At 40.9% G+C, this 13,786-nt stretch overlaps 1 protein-coding gene across 1 annotated transcript in view; it reads left to right on the top strand.

Moving 5' to 3' along the window:
* The window catches only part of nit2 (nitrilase family, member 2), a 32,615-nt gene extending 22,073 nt beyond the window's left edge, over positions 1–10,542 (top strand). The window contains exons 8-10 of the mRNA XM_072260130.1: positions 2,941–3,039; positions 6,999–7,054; positions 10,230–10,542. Coding sequence (XP_072116231.1) covers positions 2,941–3,039; positions 6,999–7,054; positions 10,230–10,321 — 247 coding nt within the window. The 3' untranslated portion in view covers positions 10,322–10,542. The remainder of the gene's footprint in view (positions 1–2,940; positions 3,040–6,998; positions 7,055–10,229) is intronic.
* Positions 10,543–13,786: the final 3,244 nt, after the last annotated feature.

The raw sequence follows: 13,786 nt of genomic DNA, 5'->3' as shown, positions 1-13,786 counted from the left end.
ATCCTGCATGTTGGCATCCTGGTGTGCTCTGCACTCTCCCTCAGTAATGAACACAACCATTCCCAAAGCAACTGTCGAAATCACTTGGCAGAATACCTGCTTGCTAGAACTCACCAACACGCATCAAGACTTCACTTAGTCAGATCTTCTATTATGGACACGCTGCCTTTGGGATGGTTGTGGAGGGGAGGGGTGGGGTGTGGAAGAAGTGAAACTGCGGATTTGCATTGTGGGTGTGGAGAAGGATGCAGGGAACCTAGTCCCAGTTTGTCCCAAACAGCTCTGTAACAGAGGACTCTGCGATCTGTGGACTGTTCCCATGGGCACACACTGAAACAGACATCAAGTGCTGTTGGAAGAGCATCAAGTCTGTGGTATCCCTGAAACTTGTTCTGATGGAAGGTCAACAAGCTGTCTGTAAAGGATTGCTGCAGACTGGTACGGAGTAGGCTGCACGAGTACATGGTGAGGGATGCACTGAAGTCCGGTGTGGCCAATGCTAAGGCTTAGTGGAGAAGGGCTACTTCTGCTACTGCACGTGGAGAGGCTGAGTTGGGTGAGGAAGCCCCTCAGGTACTGAGACGGTAACAATGGTGCTCTGGTTACCATTTTCGATAAAAAGTTAACACAACTGAATGTATTGAACTTTAATGCAAATTGTTTTGCACTGCTTATTCTTTTGTTTATATCTTAATATGAGTACAGTTTACCTTTGAATTGAAATATTCTGCAAGGCAGAGGTGATATTTTAGGCTGGAATTAGTAGTAGGTGAGGCTGCTATGCTGATGGTTTGGAGGTCTGCAGGGAATGGATTTGCCTGCTCCTGCAGGGTTGCACGGGTTTGAGTGGGGTATTTTGCTGGGTGTTTGGAATACCACTGGGATAGGTTTACCATCAGGGTTGCTGGCATCTTCTGCTGGGTAGGATTGGGGATATTTCCGTGTGCCTTCTGTCCCCACCCCACCCTCGTACTGCAACAATCGGGATAGGGCCGAGTTGAGCAGACTCTCACGCTTGCTCCCTGAATTAGTGAGGCCTGCTGGCTCTCCCATCACAGCTGTTTCTTCCACACACTGTTGTTGTTCATTTTCGACAGTTATGAACAGTTCTCAGGAACAAAACTCTTTCATAATCCAGGAACTGTCTGTATTTGTAAAGAGAAAGAGCAATTTATTCTTTAGGTATAGAGTTGGTCAGAACTGGAAATCGGGAACAACTTACAAGAACTGAAGTGAAGAAAGGAGTGGAGTGAGGAAAACAAGATCAGGAAGAGCAACCCAATAAAAAGTTAATAATCAACAAAACAAGTGAACCTGCCCACATCCTCCTCCTTCCTATGACTGTTAAACTTGTTCTGTTAATTGCATTTACAGTCCAATAACAGAAGAAAAATATGCTCCTGACATTGGGAGAGTTTTCCCAAGGCTGGGACATTTATAATAAAAGGACATAGGTTTAAGATGAGAGGGAGGAATTTTAAAAAGGATCCGAGTTATTTTTTTTGTGTAGAGTGATTTATATCTAAAACAAACTGCCAGAGAATGTGGTGGAATCAGATACTATTGCTGTGATTGAGTTATTTTGCCTGACACTTGAAAAGGCAAGGCCTAGGAAGATATGGTCCAAATGTGGATAAATGTGTCATGGTTGTGCTTCGTCAAATGGCCTGTTTTTATGCTGTATGATTCTACATTTCTCTGAAATGTAAGAAAAAGGCACGTTAAGGAATTGTCCTTGGGATTAGGGAGGCTGAGGCAGGCCAGTACTTCTTCCCCATCCCATTGCCCCACGACCTTGGTTTTTGGTTTCTTAAACAGCTTTCTTTAGATCACTTACTTGCTCTTACAAAATGTAACAAGTGGAATATTATTTTAGATATTGACATAAGTCCAAAGAAATGGATTTGGGAGCAGACCATTTGGGCCTTCCGTGTCTGCTGTGTGATTCAATAAAATCATGGCTGAATTCTTAGCTCAGACCATTTTCCTGTGCTAACCCTTTTCCTCTGATTTGTTAATGCTCAAATATTTATCTGACCATCTGTATTACCCAGCATTCAAATGTGAGATTTGTAGGCATCGGAGTTCCCTCGACGTTACTGCCATTGTTGCCCCTTACAGGAGATGGACATGGTGATAACCTTCTCTCTCTTCATCTTCAGGTTGTGTTGGGCATGAAATTCCACTCTGGAGCTCACCACAGCTTGAGTAGGTCACTGTTGGAGGAATGAGGGAGCTTCAGTGCCTTGCTCACTCAAATCCTGGATTATTTTCCAGCAAGGCTTTTTAATTTCTCACTCTAAACATCAAATATGTGTGTTTGGGAAAGTCATCTTTCAACTCTTTAATGCTTTCTGTTGGAGTTCATCATCCTGCCTTAACACTGGAATGTTTGAGAACGAGTGAGCCCCTGACTGTCTGTTCTCACCACAGCAACATGCCAGTTGTACCTTCCTCTTGTTTTCTAATTTCCATCACTACGATGTACTTAAAACCTTGCTTGTGCAAAATGCTACCTCACACATACATTTAAAAAAAAATGAGATTCTGCAGGTGCTGGAAATCTGGAGTAACACACACAAAATGCTGAATTAACTCATTAGGTCAGATAGCATCGATAGAAAGGAATAAAGAGTCGACATTTCAGGCCGAGGCCCTTCATCAGGACTGAGACCTGATGCTGTCTGACCTGACGAGTTCCTCCGGCATTTTGTGTGTGCTCCCTCGCATAAGCACAGTCACTTTAAGCAGGCCATGCACCTATTCCATTAGACGAATTTGGGCCTGCTTCCTCCACCAGCAGGAATCTCATGACACTTAGTTTAACAATACAGGTAGCCTCGTGACTGAACTAATGGACATATCATGGCAATAAAAACGTTGAAATACAGTATATAAGAAAAGCCTGCAAAGTAAAATTTCTCTTTCTTCTATTTGCAGGGCTGTTGACAACCAGGTGTATGTGGCATCAGTATCACCTGCCCGAAATGAGAAAAGTTCTTATGTGGCCTGGGGTCACAGCACTGTAGTAAACCCGTGGTACGTATTTAACAGGGTAATTATCATGAAGAAACCCATTTGGACCATCAACCAGTCATCCACCCACAAGGTGGTTTGTCTTGAAGTATTCTGTTATTTTTTTTACCCACTTTGCTCTCTCCAGTGAAGTAGAACAGAAGGAACTTCAAAGCTGAATTACCTTTTACTTGCTTGTACATAGAACATAGTCCCTTTGGCCCATAATATTGTGCCGACCTTTTAACCTACTCCAAGATCAATTTAAAGCTTCCGTTGTGCAGAGCCCTCCATTTTTTTCATACATGTGCCTGTCTTAAGAGTCTCAGAATTGTCCCTAATGTATTTGCCTCTAACACCACCCCTGGCAGCCAGTGTTCCCTCTAACTTGTAATGACCACTGTGTGTGCAAAATCTTGTGCTGTGCAGTTTGTTGCCCAGTGACAACAACATGTGCGCACTGAATAATTCTTCAATAAAAACAGTATAAAAAAGCCAGTTCTGAAATCTGCAGACAAATCATTGCGAGCTCCACGTTGTCAACACCAGAAAAGGAAATGTGATTGTGTACGATAGTGAAATAGTGTGCTAATGAGGTTGAGGGTGACAACCTTTTGTGCGCAGTTTAAATTCCTTTGTTCACTTGTGGCAAAAGATGTGTGCACACGCACACCTTAGAGGGAACATTGCTGACAATGCGTACCACAAACCCACTACTCTGTGTAAAAAAAAAAAAGAGAAACACCTACCTACATTTCCCCTATACTTTCCTCCAATCACCTTATAATGACACCCTTTCATATTAACCTATTTCTGCCCTGAGAAAAAGATGGTGGCATGCCTTTAAGCATCTTATACACCTCTGTCAAGTCATCTGTCATCTTCCTTCACTCAAAGTGAAAAGCCCTAGCTCACTCAACCTTTCCTCATAAGATAGATTCTCTAATCAGGGCAGCATCCTGTGCATCTTCTCTAAAGCTTCCACATTCTTCCCATAAAGTGGGAACCAAAACTGAACATTTATGCCCTTCTGTTGTTGAGATTTAATGTTCAGAACTTTTTAATGTACAGTTTAACATGTATATCTTCTAAATTACTTCTTCAATAATTGTTTTGATGCTGAGAAGCCCTAGTTTCTCCTTGCACCACAGATTTCAAACACTAGGGAAGTCCAGCTGTTGAGAGTCTCTGTCTCATAAAAACAGAACTCTTTTAGACATGTATTCTGTCGTTTTGGGTGTATAGTTTCTGGATTGCTAATTGATACTTGTTAAATTACTTTCAGCATTTAACTTATTGGACATAATAATTAGGGGCAGCAGATGGCACTTCAGTCCTGTTCTGCCATTCACCAAGATCGTGGATGATCGACCTCAATACCTTTTTACTGCATGATCCCTATATTCCTTGGTTCCCTTAATATCCAAGAACTTGCATTATTCCAGTGAATTACTTGCACATCACTCTTCAAATTCAATGATTGGGCTTTCACAGCCCTGTAGGATAGAGAACTTCAAAGATTTGCTACCCTCTAGGAAAAAAAAACGTCTCCTCATCTCAGGGTCTAAATAGTCTTTCTTCAACATTGGGTTTTAGACTCCAAGGTGAGGAGAAACGTCCTCCCAGCATCCACTCTGTTGAGCTCTGTAACAACTTTGTTAGCTTCTAGGAGATTATTTCCCATTCTTCTAAACTCTAGAGAACATATTCTTCTAAACGACACCATCTCTTGTTAAAAAGCATGCCTGCCATCCTGCAACCAGAATGATGAACCTTTGATGCCTTCCTTGTATAGCAAGTGTTTTTTATTTAAAAAGATTTAAGAATGTACACAATACACTTGGTACATCTCATCAGGGCCCTGTATATTTATATATAAACCGCTTTATCTTTGGACTTAAATCTTCCCACAATAATAGTTAACCTACCGTTTACCCTCCAAACAGCTTGCTCCACCTGCATGTTAGATTTCAGTGACCTGTGTACCCAGATCCCCCTGAACATCAACATTCCTAATCCGTCATCATTTATAAAATAAAACTAAACTCTCAGCAGATTGGGTGGCACTTGTGAGAAGGGAAACAAGAGTCAGTGCTTCAGGTCGAAGATGAGTTGTCAGGACTGGAGAAGATTGAGAAATCAAATTAAATTTAAATTGCGAGAAGGTTGACAAGGGATAGAAGTCCCAGTATGTTAAAGGGAGCAGAGAAATAAGTATTCAGTGAGCCACATCAGGATTCCAAATAGTTACTCTGCTGCTGCATAAGAACAAATTTTGCAACATATGCCAGTGATATTAAAACTGATTCTGATTTTGATATATTCTTCATCATAAGTTCCCTTTCCCCTTTACACAAGGACGACTCTCTTCATGATTTCATGGTCTGCTCAGTCCTCCTCACACACCTTGCCCTGTCCCTTGGCACTTTTGCCTTTAATGCTAGGAGTTGAAGTAGCAGGACATTACAATTCCTCCCTCACCACCGTTCAGAGAACTTGCAACCTTGTCGATTTCATTCTGTTCTTGTGACTTGGCCTCCTCTCCAATGGTGAAACCTAGCATAGACCAGGCATCTAATTTGCCAAGTATCTGCATTCTACTCTCATCTTGAGCTTCCGTTTGCATGTCATTATAACTCCCACAATCCCAATGACCCTTTAAATCCTCTGATTTATTTGAACCATTCCTGAATCTATATCATTCTGCAAGTGGATAACCAATACAACCATGACTTTATTTCAACTCTTTCAGATCTCTGGACATAGATCATTAGGTCCTTAGGATGAAATGTATTTTAGTCTCAACAATATATTTGTATAAACATAGTACAGTTGAGAACACCTTATCCGAAATTCCAAACTCCAAAAACCTCCAAAATCTGAAATTTCTTTTGACTGCTGACATGACATCACAAATGGAAAATTTCACAAGGCACTGGTAAGGTTCCCAGGAAATACACAGGTCTCTGCACAGGCAGTTCTGAGAAGTGATCTTACATGTGTAATGAACTGAAGTTAATGAAAAATGGAGAACACTGCATAAAGTGAAAAATGAAGATCTCAGTCGTGTATTGAAAGAGTGGATTCATCAGTGTCGGAGTGAACATATGCTGCTTAACAGTATGCTGATCATGAAACAAGCAAAGATCTATTATGATGAACTGAAAATTGAAGGTAATTGTGAATATTCAGCAGGCTGATTGCAGACATTCAAGAAAAGGCACGACATTAAACTTCTAAAAGATTTATGCTGCTAAGGCATCTGCTGATCACGAAAAACAGCAGAAGAATTCATTGCTGAATTTATCAAGCTTGTCACTGATAAAAATCGAACATGCTGAACGACTGTATCAGTACGTGTGTGTGATGAACAAGACTGTTTACCAATAGCACATAAACTCAGTCAGAAATGATAGCGGTCCCAAGCTATCTCATTATGTATTCCATAAATCATTATATATTCTATAATCCAAAAAAATCTGAAATCTAAAAGACTTCCCACCCCAAGCATTGTAATGAGACTCCTACTATTGAGACTCAAGTCTCTTACTGTTTTATTCTTAACTATGTCAATGCATTCATCGAATATATTGTTCCCAGTGTGTTTATCATTTAAATTGCACAAAATTCATTCTAAGTTTCTATACTTTGACTTTTTAATTGACTGTACCCTTCAATTCAGTCTAGAGATGAAAAGGAGCACCTGTCGTAATTTCCTCCTCAGTTGTTAAACATTGGACAACCATGGTTCAGAAAGAAAAATGTTCAGCAGAATTTTCCTGTCAAACAAAACTGACTGATATAGGATGAAGAACAGAAGTACAATGAGTATTTGTACAAGTTTATCAGAAGTCCTACTGGAGGTTCATGGGATTTTAAAATTGTTTCCTTTTGAAAAGTACAATAGAAAAAAAAGATCTTTGCTTACCAAACAAAGATATGGTCAAATACTGTCTCTAAACGTCTGCTTTATTCATTTACAGGGGTGAAGTTATAGCCAAGGCTGGTTCTGAAGAGACCATTATATATGCAGATATAGGTGAGATTCATAAGTAAAAGTGCTACTGCCGAGAAGTTAGCATCATATCGGATTCACACATTCTTTCTCTCACTCTCCTTTTTCTCCCTCTGTCCCTCTGAATATACCTCTTGCCCATCCTCTGGGTCCCCCCCCCACCTCCTTGTCTTTCTTCCCGGACCTCCCGTCCCATGATCCTCTCGTATCCCTTTTGCCAATCACCTGTCCAGCTCTTGGCTCTATCCCTCCCCCTCCTGTCTTCTCCTATCATTTTGGATCTCCCCCTCCCCCTCCCACCTTCAAATCCCTTACTAACTCTTCTTTCAGTTAGTCCTGACGAAGGGTCTCGGCCTGAAACGTCGACTGCACCTCTTCCTACAGATGCTGCCTGGCCTGCTGCGTTCACCAGCAACTTTGGTGTGTGTTGATCATATCGGATTAATAGTCCAGTGTGCAGAATTGTTAACCTTCTCCTCTGTTGCTTTCTTTACTTAAACAGTAGGTAATAGGTTCAGATAGGTGCCAGAACTTTTCTAGAGAAAAAAATGAACAGCCTGAAGGCATTTTCATTTCCTGCCTGTTCACTCTCTATTGTCCCTGTGGGATAGTCATTTTTGTGTTTAACTGGATTTTACTGCCATGTAAATTGTCGTAATGTCTTCTTCATGTGGTGGTATTAGAAATTCATGCACAAGACAGACTTAACTATTTGGATCCACATTTCTCAAAAAAAAATATATATACTGTATTGTAGAAGTTTTAAACTCAAAGGGTTAGTTAGAAATGGATTTCAAAAAAGTCTTAAAACCCTTTAATTTCCAAAGAAATCCCAGGACTTGCAAGGATAAACATGTCATTTCCTTGGGGACCTGAACTGAATTCGATCATTTAAAAAATATTTTCATATTAATAATCTGGATTAATAATTTTTTCTGCTGCTGGTTTCTCGAACACTGTAACACCAATGTACAAAAGGGACAGGCCTCACCTGAACCCGAGGGGAACTAATATCCTTGCATGCAGGTTTGCTGGAGCTGTTGAGGAGGCTGCAAGCTAATTTGGAAGGGGGAAGGGAACCAAAGTGATAGGGCTGAGGACAGGGATGTTGGTTTACAAGACGAGGTAGTGCAGAGTGAGACTGTCAGGAATGACAGGCAGATGATCGGGCAAAATTGCAGTCAGTGGGATGGATTGCAGTGTAAAGGGGAAACAAAATTAAAAATACAAGACTGTATATATATTTGAATGCATACAGTATATGTAAGGTAGATGATCTTGTAACAGTTAAAGGTTGGCAGGTATGAAGCTGTGGGTATCAAGGAGTCATGTCTGAAAGACGATTGTAGTCGTAAGCTTTATATCCAAGGACGTACAATCTATTGAAACAGGGGTCCCCAACCTTTTTCACACCGCGGACTGTGTTAATATTGACAAAATTCTTGCGGGCCAACCAGGGGTGGGGGGGGTCGATGTTCAAGTTCAACTCTGCATGACAGGGAATGAGGAAAGGTACAGCTGACTCATATCGTTTCATATCGCCAAATCATATCATTTCCTCGCACATCTTTGCGGCCCGGTACCGGTCCGCGGCCTGGTGGTTGGGGACCACTGTATTGAAAGATCAATTTGCGGGTCGAATCGATATTAATGAAAGTGAAAGCAATATGAGCATTCATTTCAAGAGGACTAGAATATAAAAGCAAGGATATAATGTTGAGGCTTTATAAAACATTGGTGAGGCCTCACTTGGAGTATTGTAAGCAGTTTTGGGCCCTTATTTAAGAAAGGATGTGTTTACTTTGGAGAGGGTTTAGAAGAGGTTCACAAGAATGATTCCGAGAATGAGCAATGATTGAAGGCTCTGGGCCTGTACTCACTAGAGTTTAGAAGAACGAGGGCATATCTCATTGAAAGCTATCAAATGTTGAAAGGCCTAGACAGCGTATGTAAAGAGGATGTTTCCTTTGGTGGGGGAGTTTTAAGACCAGAGGGCATAGCCTCAAAAGAGGGGGATGTCCATTTAGAACAGAGATAAAGATGAAATTTCTTTTGCCAGAGGGTGGTGACTCTGGAATTCATTGCCACAGGTGGCTGTGGAGGCCAGGGCAGTTGGTGCACGTAAGGTGTGAAAGGTTATGGGGAGATGGGAGAGGTGTATAAGATGATGAGAGGCATTGATCGTGTGGATAGTCAGAGGCTTTTTCGTAGACCTGAAATGGCTAACATGAGAGGGCAAGCACGAGGAAATCTGCAGATGCTGGAATTTCAAGCAACACACATAAAGATTGCTGGTGAAAGCAGCAGGTCAGGCAGCATCTATAGGAAGAGGTACAGTTGACGTTATTTATTATTATTATTAATTTTTTCTCTCTCTCCTTTTTCTCCCTCTGTCCCTCTCACTGTACTCCTTGCCCATCCTCTGGGCTTCCCCCCTCCCCTTTCTTTCTCCCTAGGCCTCCCATCCCATGATCCTCTCATGTCCCTTTTGCCAATCAACTTTCCAGCTCTTGGCTCCATCCCTCCCTCTCCTGTCTTCTCCTATCATTTTGGATCTCCCCCTCCCACTTTCAAATCTCTTACTAGCTCTTCTTTCAGTTAGTCCTGACGAAGGGTCTTGGCCTGAAACGTCGACTGTACCTCTTCCTAGAGATGCTGCCTGGCCTGCTGCGTTCACCAGCAATTTTTATGTATGTAACATGAGAGGGCACAGTTTTAAGGTGCTTAGAAGTAGGTATAGAGACAATGTCAGGGGTAAATTTTTTATGCAGATAGAGTTGAGTGCGTGGAACGGGCTGCCAGCAACAGTGGTGGAGGTGGGTACAATTGGGTCTTTTAAGAGACTCCTGGACAGGTACATGGAGCTTAGAAAAATAGAGGGCTGTGGGTAACCCTCGGTAATTTCTGAAGTAAGTACATGTTCGGCACAGCATTGTGGGCCGAAGGGCCTGTGTTGTGCCGTAGGTTTCTATGTTAATGGGGCTGAGTGTGAAAAGGATCATCCATGATGAAATGGAACAGACTCAATGGGCTGAATGGCCTTATCTGCTCCTCTGTTTTATGGTCTTATGGTCATATGGTCTATCTTGTATACTTAAACAAACCATTTTTTAGTAAGTTTTCTATTTTAGAAGATAATGTATTATAAAATGACCCATTGAAGATACTACATTCAACTTCTTCATTTTCCATGGAACAGATTTGAAATACCTTTCGGACATTCGACAGCAGATACCAATTCTCAAGCAGAAACGGCATGACCTCTACAGTGTGCAGGAAGTGAGAGACTGAGGATAGCACGTCTCAGATGGATCAGGTCTTTGTCAGAATTACGACTTAGACAATATAAATCTTTCAATTATTTCAAAAATTTGTGAACAGATTTTAAACTCACCTGGATTTAAGAGTATATGCACTGCACTTTTCACAGCTTTTCTATGTATGGAATTTTGGATAATGAGTGAATTGTAATATTGTTACTAGTTTTAATTGAAATAAATCCCATGAATTAAGATGATTGTGTATGAATCACAAGCTTTGTATTGTTATCTTTTAATGAGGACGCTTTGTATACAATTAAGATTATGCCAGTGAGGATACAGTAGATTGTCGATATTACATTAATTGATAATCCTGGAAGGCTGGTCTGCTTTTAGCACTGAAAACTAATATCATTAAAAAGAGCTATTATATTTTTATCTTCAAGATAGCAAAGGATTTTATAATTAGATACTGTCATTTTGCATTAATAGAACTTTGAACAGTAGATAGATATATACAGTGCCTATAAAAAGTATTCACCTCCCTTGAAGTTTTCATGTTTTATTGTTTTACGGCATTGAATCACAGTGGATTTAATTGGATTTTTTGACACTAATCAACAGAAAAGACTCTTTCATGTCAAAGTGAAAACAAATTTCTACACACTGGCCTAAATTTATTACAATTATTAAACACAAAGTAATTGATTGCTTAAGTCAGTATTTAGTAAATGCACCTTTGGCAGCAATTACAGCCTTGAGTCTGTGTGGATAGGTCTCCATCAGCTTTGCACATCTGAACACTATAATTTTCCCCCCATTCTTCTACACAAAACTGCTCAAGCACTGTCAGATTGCATGAGGATTGTGAGTGAACAGCCATCTTCAAGTCCAGCCACAAATTCTCAATTGGATTGAGGTCTGGACTCTGACATGGGCACTCCAGGATATTAACTTTGCTGTTTTTAAGCCATTCCTGTGTAGCTTTGGCTTTATGCTTGGGGTCCTTGTCTTGCTGGAAAACAAATCTTCTCCCAAGTCACAGTTCTCTGGCAGACTGCATCAGGTTTTCCTCCAGAATTTCCCTGTACTTCACTGCATTCATTTTACCCTCTACCTTCACAATCCTTCCAGGGGCTGCTGCAGTGAAGCATCCCCACAGCATGATGCAGCCACCACCATGCTTCATGGTAGGGATGATATGTTTTTGATAATGTGTAGTGTTTGGCTTCTGCCAAACATAGCATTTAGTCTTATGGCTAAAAAGCTCAATTTTGGTTTCATCAGACCATAGAACCTGCTTCCAGCTGACCTCAGTGTCTCCCACATGCCTTCTAGCAAACTCTAGCCGAGATTTCATGTGAGTCTTTTTTCAACAGTGGCTGTCTCTTTGCCACTCTCCCATAAAGCTGCAACTGGTGAAGCACCTGGCCAACAGTTGTTGTATGAGCAGTCTCTCCCATCTCAGCCACTGATGCTTGTAACTCCTCCAGAGTTGTCATAGGTCTCTTGGTGGCCTCCCTCACTAATCCCCTTCTTGTATGATTATTCAGCTTTTGTGGACGACCTGCTCTAGGCAGATTTACAGCGGTGCCATATTCTTTCCATTTCTTGATAATTGACTTAACTGTACACCAAGGGATATGCAGTGACTTGTAAATTTTCTTGTATCCATCTCCTAACTTGTGCTTTTCAATAACCTTTTCACAGTTGCTTGGAGTGTTTTTTGTCTTCATGGTATAGTTTTGGCAGGATACTTACTCACCAGCAGTTGGACCTTCCAGATACAAGTTTTTTTTTACTACAGTCAATTGAAACACTGACTGCACATAGGTCTTTAAAAACAGATCTCCATTTAACTAATTATGTGACTTCAAAAACCAATTGGCTGCACCAGTGATGATTTGGTGTGTAATATTGAAGGGGGTGAAAACTTATGCAATCAATTATTTTGTGTTTTGTATTTATAATTAATTTAGATCACTTTGTAGACATCTGTTTTCACTTTGACATGAAAGAGTCTTCTTCTGTTGATCAGTGTCAAAAAAAAGCCACAATAAATCCACTGTGATTCAGTGTTGTAAAACAATAAAACGTGTAAACTTCCAGGGGCGGGATGGGCGGTGAGTACTTTCTTTAGTATATTTGTGTACTTACTGTTTCTGCCTCCATCAGTGCCCCAGGCAGTGCATCCTCTGTGTAAAAATAATTGCCTTGCACATCTTTTTTGAACTCACCTTAAGTCCATGTCCTCTGTTATTAGACATTTCAACACCAGGAAATAAATGCCGGCGCCCTACTCCCATAATCTTATAAAACTCTATCATATCTCCACTCAGCTTTCAGTGCTCCAGAGAAAACAACTCAAATTTAACCATCTTCTCCACGTAGCACATGCCCTGTAAACCTCTTCTGCACTCTCTCCAAAGCCTCCATATCCTTCCCATTAGGGAACTGAATGCAATACTCCAGATGCAGTCTGACTAGAGTTTTACAAAGCTGCACCATACTTCCGAACTCTTGAACCCAGTTCCTCAGCTAACAAAGTCAAGTATGCCATATGCCTCTTCACCATCCTATCAATCTCTGTAGCCACTTTGAGGGAGCTATGGACTTGGACCACAAAATCCCTCTGCACATCAACACTGTTAAGATTCCTTACACCAACAGTGTACTTCCTCTTTACATTTGATCTCTCAAAGTGCTGCACTTCACATTTGGCTCCATCTACCATTTCTTCACTCATATCTGTACGTGATCTATATCCCATTGTATCTCTGCTAGTATTCTCTGTTAATAATACCACCAATCTTCCAAGGTGACAATCTGCAAACTTAATAACTTACCTATCTAAGTTTTCACTATATATCACAGACAGTAGAGGTCACAGTACAGCTATCTGTGGAGCACCTCTACACACAGACTTCCAGCCAGAATAAGTCCCATCGACCGCTACCCGCTGTCTTATATGAGCAAGTCAATTTTGAATCCGAACTACTATTTCACTGTGGATCCCATGGATCTTAAACTTCTGAATGAGTTTCCCATGAGGGACCTCTCAAACACCTCACTAAAACCCATGTAGACAACATCCAGAACTCTACCTTTTTTAATCACCTTTGTCAGCTCTGGAAAATTCAGATCAAGTTAGTAAGTCGCAACTTGGCCTGCACAAAGCCATGCTGACTGTCCCCAATTAGGTCATGGTTTTCAAATTGCTCATAAAGCCTATCCTTAAGATTCCTCTGCAGTAATTTACCTACCATTGAGGTGTTTTTGCCCACAGAACTGCTGCTTATGGAATTTTTTATTTGTTTTTTTGCAGCACATCCTCTGTAAACTCTACAGACTGTTGTGCTTGAAAATTCCAGGTCAACAGTGTATGAGATACTCAAACCACCCAGTCTTGCACCTACAATCATTCCACAGTCAAAGTTACTTAGGTCACATTTCTTCCCCATTCTGATGTTTGGTCTGAACAACAACAGAACCTCTT

Source organism: Mobula birostris, chromosome 6 (assembly GCF_030028105.1).
Source record: "Mobula birostris isolate sMobBir1 chromosome 6, sMobBir1.hap1, whole genome shotgun sequence".
Taxonomy (NCBI): Eukaryota; Metazoa; Chordata; class Chondrichthyes; order Myliobatiformes; family Myliobatidae; genus Mobula; species Mobula birostris.
Note: the sequence above shows the minus strand (reverse complement) of the source record. Positions and strands in the feature narration are given on the sequence as shown.